The sequence below is a fragment of the Lissotriton vulgaris genome, chromosome 6, assembly GCF_964263255.1.
Source record: "Lissotriton vulgaris chromosome 6, aLisVul1.2, whole genome shotgun sequence".
Taxonomy (NCBI): Eukaryota; Metazoa; Chordata; class Amphibia; order Caudata; family Salamandridae; genus Lissotriton; species Lissotriton vulgaris.
The window spans coordinates 433,510,828-433,527,776 of NC_141694.1; the positions used below are offsets into that span (position 1 = coordinate 433,510,828).

Consider the following 16,949-nt stretch of genomic DNA (forward strand, 5'->3'; position numbering starts at 1 on the left):
GTTTGAGATCATCTTCCGGACCGTGTTGTGATAAGGAAGCGGTGCTGGAAGCGTCTAGCCAGTGAATGGAAGGCAAAGGCAGATCGGATCAAAGGGGACGCAACCAATGCGAACCAGAGGGTGGGGGAGCGGAGATGGTCGCGTCCAGTGCGAGCCTGGCCCGGATCACTGAGCGGCCCGGGTTGAGTCCGAAGGATGATAGGAGTGGATCGGTCCGGTGGGGTGTCAAGGATTGGACCAACAAACGCTGAATGGCGCAGCAGCCGGTGGCTGTGACTTCAAACGTCCGGGTGTAGCCAAGACAGCATATTGTCCATCATTGTTACATTGTTTATCTCTCAACCGCAAAATGTTCCACACATTGATAGAGGTTATACACAACCTGCCATCGAGATCCAAGATGTACGCACCATTTCATGTGTCTTGTCTACTCTCCGGTGCAATAAATAAAGATGGGGTAGATTGGAAGGTGTTAACTATCTATTCAGATACAATTTTGTCTCTTGGAGTTAAGATGAAACATACTGCTTGTACTGGTAAGCACTAAAGCAACATATCTTAACTACTGTACCTGTGGACAAGAACTGTGGTTCCTGTCAATGCAATTTACTCTTTGCTACAGGGCTGCGCCAGAGGCGGCAGTGCTCTAGCAAGGAGTATTCTTTTTTATTGATTTTTATATTTACAAAAAGAAAATCCCAAAATGGGATTTTCTTTTTGTAAATAAAAAAGATAATGATTCCCTTGCCTTGGAAGTAATCTCCCATGGCGAGGGAAGCATTATTTGCATTTTACTGTCCCTAACTGCCAGGGCTTGTCAATTAGGATGGGTGAACATAAAACCATTACTCTAATGACCCGTACTCCGCAAGTAAGTTGTAGTAGTTTGGCCAAAATAGTAGTTTCTGAGGGGAGTGGCTTCTGTTGCCACTGCAACATATAAACCAGGCTATGCCCTTTACCAGCCTGCTGAATATGAGGTGATTATTTTCAAGCCATATGGAGAGAAGCGGCTCAATACATGGATGGCACCATAACTGTTAGTGGATAGTCTCCAAATTTTGACTGCCTGAAGTTAGAGCTTTGTAATATGCAGACCTGCTTAATCACCCTTCATATAGTCACCTGGTCACAGGGTGGAAGGAGAGGCGTACTGGAAACCCCTACACTGAGTGTGTTACCATTTTGTCTTTAGAAGATCTGACAGCCAATGTTTATTAAGAGTTTTGCAAACACCCTAGGACATCAGCAGCCGCCTAAGCAGGCTTCTGTTTTTTTTTGTGGGACGTGGGGAAGGAGTGGATGTTCCTCCCCACATAGTGATTTTATTTTAAAGTTGGCAGGTCTCCTATGTGAAGATAATGAGAATCAACAAGCACAACTGCCCTAAAAAATAAGCCTTAAAGAGGCCTAACACACAAACTGATTGTGACTTGGGTGTGAATAGGTTCTTTTTGGGCCTTTTTTAATAGCAGGTGAAATTTGCTTCCAAGCCACTCAAAAAAAAGGCTTTGAGCGGTGGATTTTGTTGTAGTAAGGCTCGCATGCACATTTGGGCAGGCATCTCTCCTCCTTCATGTAGTGCAACAGCCATCCATGAGATGCACCCTACCCTTTGAAGGCGCCTGACAAAGCAAAATAGGGTTTAAGAGAGGTGCAAAAAACGCCATATATAGACAGTTTACTCTTCTTGCAAAACACATTAATAAATACCCCTTCTAATCACATTCATTACTAATGATATTCTTAAAAGAGCATGGATATTCTGCCCTCAACAACAGAAGAACCATTCTTGAAGTGATATTCAATCTCATTTACCAAGGTTAAGACAATCATCAGGTATATGAAAGTACAATAGTTAATCCTGGGACATCACCCTGAAGTTCAAGCTCAAACATCACCAAGAAGTACAAACTAGAGCAATGACTCTGCTTTATAAATGAAAGTTGTTTGAAGAGTTGAAGAGGAAGCCAAATGACATGTATAGAGATTAGAATAAATAAATAAATAAACAACAAATAAATACTGAATGCTATTGAACACAGGAGGGACTAAACTTCAGGGCACACATGGACATTGTGTCTATTGATCATTGAATTTAATCCAACAGATGAAGAGAATTCATGAGCAAAGGGCTCGTGGAATATCAATAGAGTGCTGCACACAGGTAGAGATCGAATTATGAACACAAGCAATAAATGACAGACGGAGGTTTAAAGAACATAAAGAAATAAATGGATTTGGGACATGTAATGTGCAGAGGAGAGTAATGAACATATATGCTGATAAAGGAAAACAGTGGGGGTGAATATGTAGGCATAGATTGCTATGAAACCTTGCCTGTCAACACACAGCCTAAGTGTCAGGAATTTTGTAGTTTGTATACTGCTTTTCTTCTACCACCCGCATGTAAAGATGTTCAATGCAATCGCTAATCTACCTGTGAAAAAAACTGTTGTCTGACTTTCTCTTGACATCCTCTCTAGTTTTGTATGGTTGACAATAGTTTTAGATTTGTATTCACTGATATTTTATCAGAATTTGTACTAAGTGTTTTGATAAGGAAGATGTGAAGCAGGGTTAGACGAGTTCATGGGAACTAGTGGGCATAGGGACTGAACACTACAGGGCAGATGCGTACATACTTGTGTATAAACACAGAAGACACTGATACAAAGGTAGCATAATCATGTACCGGGGGAATCAATTAATAACTAACAAACAGAGGAATGGCAGATGAAGACCTGGGTCAGATGACATAGTATATCCATATGTTCCTGCTAAATGTCACAAGTATATAAACGAATGTGTGAAATTGAATGTACTGTCTGTTTGTTTCTCTCTTTATTTTAAGGTATCTGTTTTCCTTACTGTGTAACGTTACTTTGTGTGTATAAAGTGTTTTGGATTTATTGTGCTTCGACAATTTTAACAATTTTTGTGTATGAAATAATTTGTTTACTGTATTGAATATATTGCTAATTTAATACATTTAAATCCTTTTTTCACTAATTTTGTGAATACTTTTAATTTGTTCTTTCTCTATTCTGAGTTGTGGGCACTAGGATTATGTCCACTTGAGTTTTTTGTTGAATGGTGAGGTGGTTGTTGTGTTCCTGCATCTACTCTAGCAAATAGGTACCAAGACGAAGCCCTTCTTTTTACCTGCTAAATGTCAAACATTTTTGGTTTTCTGTACCGGCATTTGCCTACAGAAGTATGTTGTAACCTGTTCAAATCTGCTTGGACACTATGGGGCATAACAAGAGAATTGTGAAGCGCGGTGTTAAACAAACATTGCTAATGCCACGCTTCACCATTCTAAAAACGCAGGGATGCGCCGTATGCATAAGAATGCGGCTCACCCCTGCATTTCCCATAATGCTGGAGCTAATTCTAGCTGCCTAGCACCAACCCAGGCACTCTTGCACCATAGTGGCACCCTTGCACAATATTGCAAGGGTGTCTACGATGGGGGGAGGGATGATTGTTTATGTGCAGGAAGGTATGCCTTTCTACACATAAACAATCTAGAATGGGATTTGTAACATCTATGTGTGCTGCATTGTGCAGCAGACATAGAAATTTAAAATTTGTATTTTTTAAATGATTGTTTATGTGTAAGAAGGTGTCCCTTTCTACACATAAACAATAATTTTAAAAATGAAGGCCAGGGGAAACCTGGTCTTAACATGGCGAAAAGAGGAGAAATGCTTAATTTCTCCTCGTTTTTGCTGTTTCTATGTGTGACACATAGAAACAGAAAAAACAAAGAGAAATTAAGGTTTTCCCTGGTCTTAACGTCAGCCATGCAAATAGCGGCAGCCTAAAAAAAAAAATATTCTTGGTATGACTGGCCATCTACCTTTTGATTTGACTTCCCCCAAAGGATTACCTGTTTATTAAATCTCTGTACATAAAACTAATTTTACTGCATTACGATAAATCAGTTGCATCTAGTCGCATAAGCAAAAACATTCCATTCAGAGTGACAGTATTATTGATATGGAAAGCAACTTTAAAAGTGTGCTGAAGACTATATTCAAGACAAACTCACACTGCTTTGCTTTGATTGGAGGACAACCTATAACGATAAAAAAGGGAACTTGATAACCATAGTTCCAAATGCAGTGAATTGCTAAAACAACATCCATATGTCAGATGTAAAACAAATGGAAAAAGTGCTTGGATCATTCATGATTTCTGATTTGTTTACGCTAAATACAGTCGCTATTTATTCCTTTTTACTATTGATGTAGTGTACAATATGTGTTTGTGTTCATCTTGATAAAATAATTGGAACTATTGCTAATTCTATACATGACACATGATACATTTGTCTATTATATCCAAACGTATTACATATTGTTTAGTAGGCAATTCCTTGTATATTAGTGTATAAAAATAATAAAATATATAATCAGAAAGGATCCCAAGGACGTTGGCAATTATTGTTATAACAGAAAAATATGTGGTAGTCATCACTGTTGTATTTAACATTGTATTGTGTTGTGTAGGCATTTATGTAGCAATTTCTGACTACTTCAAACACATTGATAGCTGTTTTACCCTTGCCTGGTGAAAACTGTTTTACAAGCAAGTTCTTTAGGTTTACATGTCAGTGAGTTTTAATCTTATTTGGTATATGCTAGTTTGCTATTTGAATTATATGTATTCATGTGTCCAGAGAACAACCTTATATTTGTAGTATATTTTTAATTGCAGATTCTAGTTTCTTTAGCTGTAATACTTTCACACCAAAGGCCTATCAATGATCATTGTGTGGTCCTGCAGAATCAGTGTTAGAGTCTAGTAAAGGTTTATGTCACTAACATCAGGCTCCTTGATGCCTCTACCCCACCCAGAAACTTGACAAACGAATAGGAAACTGCCCCAACTCACCCTTGAGGTGTTTATGAAATGTATTAACTTTTTTGACTCCTGTAAGACAAGTATAGTCTAAGTTAGATATGTTTTTCTCAGTAAGCCCTAGAGAAGCGTTATTTTCAGACAACAAATGTATGGATGGAGTCTTTAATTATATAAGATTGAACTTCCCTCTATTCTCTTTGTAGGAAAAGTGGTAATGTGAACTGTTTCAGGGAGATTCCCATTGGGCAATCCAGCTATCACCCATAGGAATTTCTCTTTGTTATAATAAGGTGTGAGACATGTCATTGAACATTCTTTGGAGCAAAGCCCACTTTTGGACTAAGCATTTTTACTTTCTCGAGCATCAGCAGGGCTGAATGTTGCTTCCAGAGGAAGCCTGGCTATTCATTGACTTCGATCACCAGAACAAGTGGGACATTCTGTTTCTTCGCTGAAGATATGGGAACTGATCTCAAGCTGTAGACTAAGCAAAACTGGCTGCAGTACCCCTTTCTCTCTAATCATAAGAATGCACTCCATTACAGATGGTTAGAGGGAGGCATTGTTTGTCGGACGGGAATGAGACACAAACCAGGGCAGCTGAAAAACTAATGGGTAATAACACCACTAACGGCTGCAGGGGTCAAAGGCCAATGAAGCTGATGTACTTATGGGTAGTGAAGGAGGAAGAGATGGATACATGCAGCGTTGTAAGCATGTGTGAAGTAATGCAGAAAGAGAGAGGTTGAGTGGAGAGTAAAGCAAAGTTGTAGTGAGGTGAATATGGAAGAATGGTAGAGCTATAAGCTGGATGAATGTTTACTGCTACGTAAAGTAAATTTTTTTTAATCAAAATAAATACAGAATACAGCATCTCCTGGAGAAAAGAGACATCAGCATTAATCTCAATTTAACTTGATGTGTTTATAGAAGTAAAAAGAAAGAAAAATGTCCCCGGACAGACAAAAGCAGCTAAAGAATGGATATGTGATGGGAAAGAGTTAACAGAGAGTTTTCAAAAAGAAAGTAAATCAAATGCAGTAAAACGATAGAATGGCATTGTAAAACCTTAGTTAACGTGATATACAGATTCATGTTCAGCCCAATTTTACCCTCACGCTATAAATCCCAGCGTTACAGCACTTTGTTTTACCTCTCTACCTGATCGTATGTTTCAGACCAGTTATTTATGGTATACAATTGCTTTGTTTCAAAGTCCTCCTCTAACTTTCCTTGCACTGTTTTAGTCTTCCTGGTAAACTTTTTCATTTTCCCATCAATCGATCTCAAACAATACTGTCTATACTCGTATTCTAACTAGTATTGCTCTAAAATAGTTATCTTTTTTATGCTCCTTATTTCAAACTTAATAAGGTTCTTTACTAAACTGTTTTGGCAAATAAATGACATTCGATGAAGGACGTGTTGCCACATAAAGTATAGACAATGTTCGGATACTAACTATTTCCAGTGAATTAATGTGTTGCTGTTCACTAAACAGATGCAATTTCAAGATCAACACTCTGCTTTTCGGCTGACCTTGTCTTGCTTCTTGTTATATCCTTCTGCCCAGTATCCTGTGGTCCCCTTGTATTCCGTGCCACCCTTATCCAATTACCCCATGTATTAAGTCTACCATTATATTCTACTAACCCCCATAATACTGAAGCTGCCAGACCATGCCATATATATCCAGGAGCCAATTCAATGTTGCTATCCGTTGTATCCTACCGCGCTTGCACTCTGCTGTGCGTGTATTCTGCTGCACATGTGATCTACAGCCCCCTGTTTTATGGAACCTCCTGTATCCTGCCACTGTGATGTCCTGCACCCCTTGCATCCTGGCATCCTTAGTATTCTGTAGCTCAAAATACCCTGAACACCTCTTTATCTTGAGCTCTTTGTATCCCACCTCCCAAATTCTGCTTTCCGCTCTATATTGCAGCCTTGTCCATATCATATTTCCTTTCATCCTCCATCTCTTGCATCCGTCTCCCATCCCAATTATCAATGAGTGCTTCGACTAGCCCTATATTGTCTAGTCCCTTGATTGTTGTTACCCCTATATCCTTTCCCTCTCAATTATCTTAGCATCTCCAGTATCCTACAGCACTTGAGACATTTTGTACCTTGCCACTCAAGCACCTTGCAGTCTCCTGGATCACGAGACACACATTTGTAATTTGCAAACAAAACACCAAAGTCAACCAAACTAGCTACATCGCATTAATGAATAGGTTTCTGTCTTTTGGCTTGCCACCTTGAAATATTACTAGGATATCTACAAATAGAGTCACAGAATCAAAAAATGGATTAGCTGCTGAATCCATATTTGAAATTAATGTTCTTTTCAATATTTGTGTAAACATCAAGTACTCTGGAAATGAAATACCTTCAAAAACAGAAAGAAACATGCATTTACCTATATCTATGAATGACAGCATTAAAAAGTCTCCCATCCCGCCAACAGGTAGTGAAGTTCTCACAGCGTATTCCACCATAACCGTCGATTGTACGCTGTGTCCACAGGAGCAATTTCTCTTTCGCAGACATGTCCTGTGACTCCCCTGTGACGTGGATGTCGGAGATCTAGAGAGGAACAACAAAATCACCAAATATTATGGCCAAAGCTAATTAGCACATGCACTGTACAGATTAACACAGTACTTGTGCAAGTAAAACTACTTTGCAACCCCGATTACATTTCAGAAATGTATAAATTATACTCTGATAGAAATTATCACTTGATAAAGTCAGGCCAAATGAAGGACAAACAAACAGTAGAGAAAAAAAGGAGTTTCACTGAATTTCATGTAAATTACATGCAACCTCAACTAACATGTTTCAAACAAATATTTAGTTTGGAAGACATTTCCTTAGGAATTCAACAACACCCACGAGGAATGCCACATCTCCTTTGGAAGGGATGGGGTTGGCAACCCCCCAAAAAAATAACTACAGGGTCATCTCTCTACTTCAATACATTAATCTGAAATAGCAAAGGAATTACCATGGTAGTAGCAAGAACAAGAACTGTGTTCACGAGTGGCTATCTTTGAAGATTATGATATGAGGGATGATGGACTGCTCAACTGCCCAGAAGGTAGAAGAGAGGTGTATGGCGTTCTGTGGGGCGAAGTGAAATTATAAACATTACCTGACTTTGAGAAATCGCCCTTTTCACCCACAGCTCCAGTGCTCAGTGCAAGCAGTGATAATAAGACAACAACAAGCACTGGCAATGCCAATAGGTCTGGCTTTACATTAATTTTGTATAGGAACTTAAAGCATTACAAGAAAATAGCATGGAAATTAATATGTATTTGTGTGGAAGTAAAGAACTCTAGAATAATATTGGTGGACATTAAAAGGTAAGGTAACAGTTGCACTGTCAAGCCAGACCTAAAAAATCCATGGAAAAAGAACGCAAGGTAAACCCGAAGGATTGCAAAATATCAGCTAATGGGTGACTGTATATATTGATCACTGTGGGGCTGAGCATTCCCACTGCAGGTCTGTGCAACAGCCATCATTAAAAAGTGTAGACAGGGGAGAAATGGATGACTAGAGTGTGGCCCAAAATGGCGCCTCTAGTTGTAACGATCAAAAATGGTAGTGATGTGGTCTTCTTCTGACAATTAGTGCGTGGACCAGGGAGCAGTAAAAATGCAGACAGTAAAAATACCAACAGTAATTAAATTAGTGTGCTTAAGATGTGGAGACACAGTTTTGCTAAAGTGCTTTGTTGTTAAATAAACGAGTCCTGTACCAGCAACATCTAAAACAAATTAAACATTCAAAGTCAAATAAACCACATGAAATCAGATTAATCAAGTAAAATCTGAAAGACTACCTTAGATGAGCATCTGCGCTGCAGCCTTCATTAAAAAGTGTAGCCAGGGGACAAATGGACAACCAGAGCGTGAGCCAAAATGGCACCTCTAAATGTGCCGATTAAAAATGGCGTAGATGCGGTCTCCCACAGACAATTAGAGTGCGGACCGGGAAGCCATAATAATACAGATAGTAAAAATACCAACAGTCGGTAACTTAGTGCACTTGAGAAGAGGGGGCACAGTTGTTGCTTAGAGCTAAAGGAACAAGTCCTCTACCAGCAAAATCTAAAGCAGTTGAAAAAAATCAAAGTCAAACAACCACATTAATTCAAGGTAATCAAGTAAAATCTTAAAGGCTGTCTTTAGGGCCGGGAGCTTTCTAAAAGGCTTGAAAACCATCTCTGCTTAATTGGTACTTTGGTTAAATAGTGATATTTGCCATTGGCTCACATTTGCAGCCTATTGTACAGAACTGTGATGGATCCACTTTCTTTTTGTTGCCCTCTCGGTGGGCTACAGGCAACCTGCAGAGGCAAGTGTTGTAGCAACATAAACAAATATAAACATATACTATTTGGGCATTTCTGCTCATGCTTGTGGCAAAAAATGCAATGTCCAAAGAAATTAGCAATTAATACCTATTCACAGAGAGAAAAGGGTGAAGTAAAATACCAGAAGAGAAACAGAAGGAATAAGCTGCAGGTATTTTGTCAGAAACGTGTTAACATTTTTTTATTTGGCATTTGTTTAAATTGGTTTATCTGTGAGTAACAGAGTATTTTGTACCACAAAAGGCACTTAGAGGTTTCTGTCCTACAATTAAACAAATTGAGTAAAACTTGCATTTGTAGGCAGATCAGGAAGGTATAACAGGTGAAGGATGCAGTCTGCTGTTGAATTACAAGTAACCCCAGGCAATGGGAAAACGTGTACTTCAGTATATAAAGTACAGTACATATTCTGCTCTTAAATGTGTGCAAGCAGAGCAGTATGTGGTAGTACACTATGCCATTGTGAGTAGTGTTCTGTGAGTAGGTTGGGACCATGGTACTGTGCTTTAAGAAAAAAATAGATCTTTCCAAAACCTATTAGGAATATGTTCACGGAAAGGAGGTCCGCATTCACTGTTCTCTTGGCCTTGGGCTAAAATGATATTATTGTAGCTGTAAAGGAGCTCTTTAATCAGGTTTCCCATGACAATTTTAATTATAATGGACTTTCTAAAACATGGTTATACTGTTAATGAAGAGTTCCACTTTTAAAAATGCCACTAGAACTAACTGCAATCCACAGGGGATATTGAGACCTCTGAAGGGGGAAATATGCTGCACAGATTCATCTAATATGAAGTGGGCACTGTGCAATATCGAAATCTTAAGTAAACTAAGTAGCATTTAATTGTACTCTATACTGTTATGTGTCAATGCGTTTACATCCAAGAGTAACAAGCCTGGCAGGCTTTCAAGTGTATTTGAGTATTGGAAAATTAAATGGGCGTAAGACAGTGATGTTAGCAATACGTTTTGTCCAGCAAAAATATCAGAAATATTTTATTTAATGTCTTTCTGCCTATGAAAACTAAGGAGGCTGAATCACAACATTTATAGGTATAGAAATTAGTACTACAGGAGACCTCTTTTACCAACTCTGACTTGTGAAATGGATCTAAAACGTCCAACTCCAAATTAGTAAAAGGTCAACGTCTTTTTTCATTTGTGCTAAGTATACATAAATACACCTACTGGATCCCCATTTTTAACGTTGTACGGGCAAATCACAAAGGCATGTAAGAGCATGTCAAAGTGTACTACAGGAGTAATACTATATGTACTCCAAAATGCATTGGGGACTGGGCCTCTCAAAGTCTTAATTTCACTTTAGACTTGATCCAAGTTCTGATCCATCAATCCTTGACTATGGTAAATTGTTGTCAGCACAAGAACAGGCACTTCTATGTTTTGTTTTCTTGTTTAGATAAAGCTGTTTGATTTGTTGTAGAAAGAGTTCTGGTAAGTGGCAAACTTAATTGATTACTGGTTACCAAGAATCAGACTCACTATTAACAAAACATGGATAATGATGGAGATAGATTGCTGTGTCCTTAGTCCATCTGACCCCCAATTGCGTGGAAAGAAAATTGCAAACAATTCTTTATCAAATAGACTTAAGAGGTGGATTATACAGGGCAAAAAAAGAGAGCAGTTTATCCAACATTTCGGAGAACACAGAACTGATGACTTCAGCTCAGCAACATACTTGATCGCCATAAGATTCAGGAAAGGATTGTTGACATGGCTTTGCAGACAGAAATGGCAGGAGTGATAATTCACCTTAAGCTAAATTTTGATGATCATACAGACCAGGCTCAGATGGTTTGTATGATCACCTGTTAGACCAATTGGTACATAACAAAAGGTGTTCTTCGGATCCATCTATGAGTGCTACAAATGTTTGTGCGAGACCTGCATAGTGAAGTGCATTTTTATAAGATCATTTGACCTCCACCAAAAGAACAAAGAATAAGGTCCCGAGTGACAACTTTACAATATATATTGATCTCCTATTAACAGAGCTAATGTGATGTCGTAGGTGAAGGTAAAATAGGGGATTAACTCATTCTCCACCAAGCAAAGTGGTTGATTCTAGTAAAAAGCCACGTCTTGAGTAGTCTATAGACCACCTTTGCATCCCACTTGTTTGATGTTGCAAAGCCTACAATGTTGAACACTTGGGTTGTGAAGCCATTATGTGCCCTTTTCTTGTATGAAATATTTCAAACGTTGCCTTGCAAACAAGAACAGCATGACCTCCTCCATGGTCTTATTTTTGAGAAGCACCCCACATTACATTATTGGCTTTCCTCACAAAGTATCACCGCCCTTACTTTTCATTTAAATGCTTAAGATAGGGATGATGGGAACAAGTCATTTTTTTTTTTGAAAATGCAGATGCAGACGATGTTCTTAGTGAATTATGGCTAAGATGCAGACTACAGTACCATAAGTTGCGGTTTGAGTCCCCACTTCAAAAAATCGTGTGATTCTGTGAAAATCGATTTACTGTGCCTCAGTTCTCCTATCTGATTAAATGTAAAGAGTGTTTAGAGGCATTGCCCCATTATGGTACACATTTTAATTCTGATTCACATATGTTTTATAAACCCACATTCATCCTGCCTATATTCCATTCTAGCATGTTTCATAAATTGAAACAAATCTTAACAGTTGCAATTAAAGAGTAGTAGCACCCGTAGAGGACAGAGGCACAGAAGGTACGAGAATTGGGACCAGAAGTCAGGACAAATTGAGGAAGTAGATAAGATGTGTAATAACATCTCTGGCGATAACATTGATACTTTAGAAGTCATGAATTTGTTGGATAGAATACTGAGCCATGATGAATTGCATGTGTTGAAAAAGGGATTATCATTTTGTCCATCTAATTTGTGGAATTCTACTGATTTAGAGATTAATTTGTTTCAATTTACAAGAAGGTTGAAACTGAAGAGTTTCTTTGCTACTGTTGACAAACCATTGGATGTATGTTCATCTAGTAAAAGTTCTGAGATGACAATTTCAGATTTAGGGAATGTTCATTTACTAATGTCGATATCTGAAGGAGATAATTTATCGTTGGATGATGTTGCTACTGCACTTAATATTCCTACTGATTATAGTTGCTTGAGCGGATTAAGACCCAAGTCTAAATTTATTCCTCAAGGTGCACAGTTTGCTGCAATAGATTTATACACTCAAAAAACACTTGAAGAATTTAATAAATTAGAAGATACTGAATTTAGAAAACATGTTACTAGAGTTGATAATTTGACTAAAGAGGAACGGGTGGCATTACATGGTTTAAGATCAGATCAGAGTATTGTAATTCAAAATGCCGACAAAGGTGGAAACATTATTGTTATGAACAGGACTGACTACTGCCAGGAGATCAATAGGCAGTTACAGGATAATTCATGATATGTAAGATAGAGTGTGAATCCAATCACTCAAGCATCGAAACAGATTAATGAAAGACTATATGTATGGAAGGAAGAGGGTTTATTGGACGAGATAGAATACAAATACTTGCATGTGGATAACCCTACTTATCCATTTATTTATGTCTTACCCAAAGTACATAAATCAAGGACCAATCCCCCGAGAAGACCTATTGTCTCGGGGATTGGAGGAATGACAGAACATTTATCTGAATTTGTTGATTTGCATTTGAAACCCTAGGTAATGAATTTACCTTCCTACATTAAGGATACATTGGATGTGCAAGATGAGAATCGGGAGGATGGGCTAATCCTTGCCACCTTGGATGTGGTAGGACTTTATACCTGTATCAAGAATGAGAAATGGGGTACACACTCTGAATCACTTTCTGGGAAGTCCCAGTGCTGGCTTAAGGGATCATTCCACTATGTTGGTGGAAATATGTACATTGATCTTGACTAATAATTTTTTCCTTTTTGGAAATGATTGGTATCATCAACTAAGGGGCACTGCGATGGGCTGCAGGTTTGCTCCCTCTTACGCCAACCTCTTTATGGGTTGGTTTGAGAGGGAGCATGCCTGGAGTCGCAGTGCTAACAAGTGGACGGATCATATTTTATTTTGGGTCCGGTTCATAGACGATATTCTAATGATTTGGAGAGGCACACAGGAAGAATTGCTGGAATATTTTGGATGTCTCAATATGAATGATTTCAATGTGGAATTGACTCTTGATTACAGTCATAAGAATATACATTTTTTTAGATGTTGATCTGTTTGTGGAAGGGGACAGAATTATGAGTAAAGTTTTTAGGAAGACCACTGCGACAAACTCGATACTTCGAGCTGATAGTTCACATCCTAAGTCAGTGATTCAGGGATCCCCTATGGGGAAATGATATGAATCAGGAGAAATTGCAGAAAAGATGTGGATTTCAATACAGAACTAGACCACTTACAGAACAGATTGCACCAGAGGGGATATAGTGAGTTCTCTTTGCGAAAAGCTAGAGGGCGCCTAATGAATGTGAAGAGAGAGTCCACCTTGGTTAAGAAACAGAAAACTGTGTCTAAGGATCGATTAGCCTTTGTCACAGCATATTGTGTTCAGAAGGATAGAATTTTTAAGGCTTTGAATAAGAATTGGAATATGTTGAAAGGGGTACCAGGTTTGATGCATTTGATTGGAAATAAACCTGAAGTTACCTATAAGAGGAGTCCTACCATCAAACAGATGGTCTCTAGAAATTATCTGGAACCTTTGGTTTCTAATGATTGCAACTGGCTTCCACAACCCCCTAATGGATTTTATGTATGTGGTTCATGTAACATGTGTAGTTTAGGATTGAATAAGATTAAGACTTTCTCCTACAATACTCAACACACATATGATATCAAGGAATTTATTAACTGTAACAGTACAGGTGTTGTTTATGCTATTATTTGCGAATGCAACAAAGTTTACATTGGAAGTACTAAGTGTTTACTTAAGCTTAGAATTCAGGAGCATAGCAGATCCATCAGGAATCAGGATGATAACTCTCCACTTTACAGGCACATTAGAGATAATCATGAGATGCAGAATAAAATCAGGTTTCATGGTATACAGAAGATAGCTCCCCAAAAACTAGGTGTTGATTGGGAATTAAACATTAGGCAACAGGAGGCCAGATGGATCAGTACGTGCAGGACAGTATGGGCGAGATTGAATTGTGATAATGAATTGAATAATAATAATAATAATATTACAACTTGTAAAGCGCATGGTCACGCCATCTTGGCATTTCCCCGCGCTAGGTGAGCAACAGTAACAGAACAACAGCTTCGACTCTACGCCACAAGCAGGTAGGTCTTCAATTGCTTACGGAACCCGCTAGATCTGAGACATCTACTGGGAGCGTACTTGGTGACTAAATCTGTTAAATATACCGGGCCCTTGCCATAAACTATCCAATAGCATATAACCAGCGTTTTGAACAGTATTCTTTCCTTGACGGGGAGCCAATGCAACTTGTCCAGTGCTTTTTTTGATGGCGCTCTCCTAGGCTGCATGAGAGTCAGCCATGCTGCGGCATACTGTAGAACCTGTAGTCTACCAAGGCCCTTAGCCGTGGCCCCCAGGTAGAGTACATTTCCATAATCCAAGCGCGACGTAATTAAAGCGTGTACCAGCGTCCTCCTAGCCCCTAATGGGCGGAGATCGGGCGTCTTGCGAAGTTTAGTTAAGAGCCAAATCCTTTTCCCACAACTCACCGAAAGTGACCCTCATACGAACGAGTAGGATCAACCCAGACCCCCAAATTTTTTGCCTCCAGACAGGGGGTGGGTATCAGACCCAAACTCGGAGGCCACCATTCCGAAGTCCAGCTAGAGTTGTTACCACCCCCCACAAGCACCTCCGTCTTGCTTGCATTCAATTTCAGGCAGTTTAAATCCATCCAAGAGGCAAGCTCTTGCATGCAGTTTTTGAAATTGGAAGCTTCCATTCCCGGTGCCTGTGATAGGGAAATCAATAATTGGGTATCATCAGCGTAGGAGACTACATCTACACCAAAGCCCTGAACAATCTCTGCCAGTGGAGCCATGTATAGATTAAACAGAGAGGGGCTAAGGGCCGAGCCCTGAGGGACTCCCTTCTCCAGTCTCATGTCCTCTGAGCAGTAGGCTCCCATCCTTACCTGGAAACTGCGCCCAATTAAAAAAGATTTTAACCATCTCAGGGCATCCCCGGAGACACCACCCTTGTTCAGACACCGTAGCAAGGTGTTATGTGCCATAGTGTCGAACGCGGCGCTGAGATCAAGCCTGATCAGCGCCATGGTGTGTCCTTCGTCGGCTCCTTGCCTAAGGGTTTCTGTGGCTCGCAGTAGCTCCATCTCTGTGGAGTGGCCTGCCCAGAAACCGGACTGTGAGGAATGAAGGAGACAAGCAGCTTCTAAATGAGCCACCAGTTGTCGATTAACCACCTTCTCTGCCACCTTGGCTAGATACGACAGAAGGGAGATCAGACGCTAATTTTCTAATATCTCCAGACTCACTCCGCGTTTCTTTCTTATAGGGAGGACCACTGCTCGCTTCCAGCTATCCAGAAGCGTATGCTGGGTAAATGAGATGTTTAGAACATGCCTTATGTAAGGGTCTAGGATGTCTAGGCTTGCCCCATCACTTTAGGTGGAGCAGGATCTCTTGGGGACCCGGATTTAACGCTCAAATAAATACTCTTTAGGACCTCCGGAGGGGGGACCACAAAATTATTCAATTTGTACCTTGAGCTATTGTCCTGGCACACCTCAACAAAATCTGCTCCACTTACTGAGCTACAGGAGAAGGATGAGTAGATTTTTTCCACCTTCTCCGAACAATACTCCGCTATTCGATTGCACTCATCAGTGGATGTGCTGCTCGGTGCTGAGGCCATCGTTGATATTTCTTTAAAAATTATAAAGAGCTCTTTAGTAGAGTTCTCGGCCGACCCAATCCTATCATTATAGTGAGTAGCCTTAGCCCGTCTTAGCCTCACTTGGTAGCTCCTCTGCTCGAGCCTATATAGCTGCCTGTCCTAGGTCTTGAAGCCTTTCCTCCACTGCCTCTCCAAATTCTTGCACACTGCTTTAGCCTCCTGTAGGGCAGGCATAAACCAAGGTGCGGTCTTTCGCCCTCTGCCCCCCACTCTACTCGGAAGCAAAGGTGCTACCTTATTGAGGGCCAGGTTAATTCGCCTCTCCAGATTCCTACATGCAGTATTGATATCCGACCCTCCCGGCGCGCCCCCCCCCCTTATCAATTCTTTGCTAAAGTTCTCAAGTAAAGAGGAACAAAAAAGTGGTCCGACCATGGAATGGGGAGAGGAGCCGCCACCTTGACTTCCTGCCAACTAGCAAAAACTGGATCGAGTAGATGACCCATCTGATGAGTGGGATCATAGGACTTTAACTCCACTTGTAACGCCTGTAGGTCCTGTCGCAAATCAACTGCCTCCTTGTTTAGAGGATTCTCTAAATGAATGTTCAAGTCCCCTAAAACTCAAAGTTTGCTGTGTCTAATGACTAAATGGGCAACATTCTCAAGCAAACTATACCTAAAACGAGTAGAAGACCCCGGTGGCCTGTATAGTAGAATCCCCGTCACAGAACAATTATACGTGATCTTTAAAGTAAAAAGACCTGTGTCACTGTCCGCGACCGAGATCGGCTCCACTCTACACTCAAGGGGCGATCTAGTAATAATTGCAATCCCCCCTCCCCTA

The 16,949-nt window shown here is 40.0% G+C and overlaps 1 protein-coding gene across 1 annotated transcript in view; it reads right to left on the reverse strand.

Annotated features, from left to right (window-relative positions):
* Window positions 1–16,949, reverse strand: part of DST (dystonin) — a 1,528,317-nt gene that overhangs the window by 814,875 nt on the left and 696,493 nt on the right. Inside the window, exon 10 of the mRNA XM_086926448.1 lies at window positions 7,295–7,461. Coding sequence (XP_086782574.1) covers window positions 7,295–7,461 — 167 coding nt within the window. The remainder of the gene's footprint in view (window positions 1–7,294; window positions 7,462–16,949) is intronic.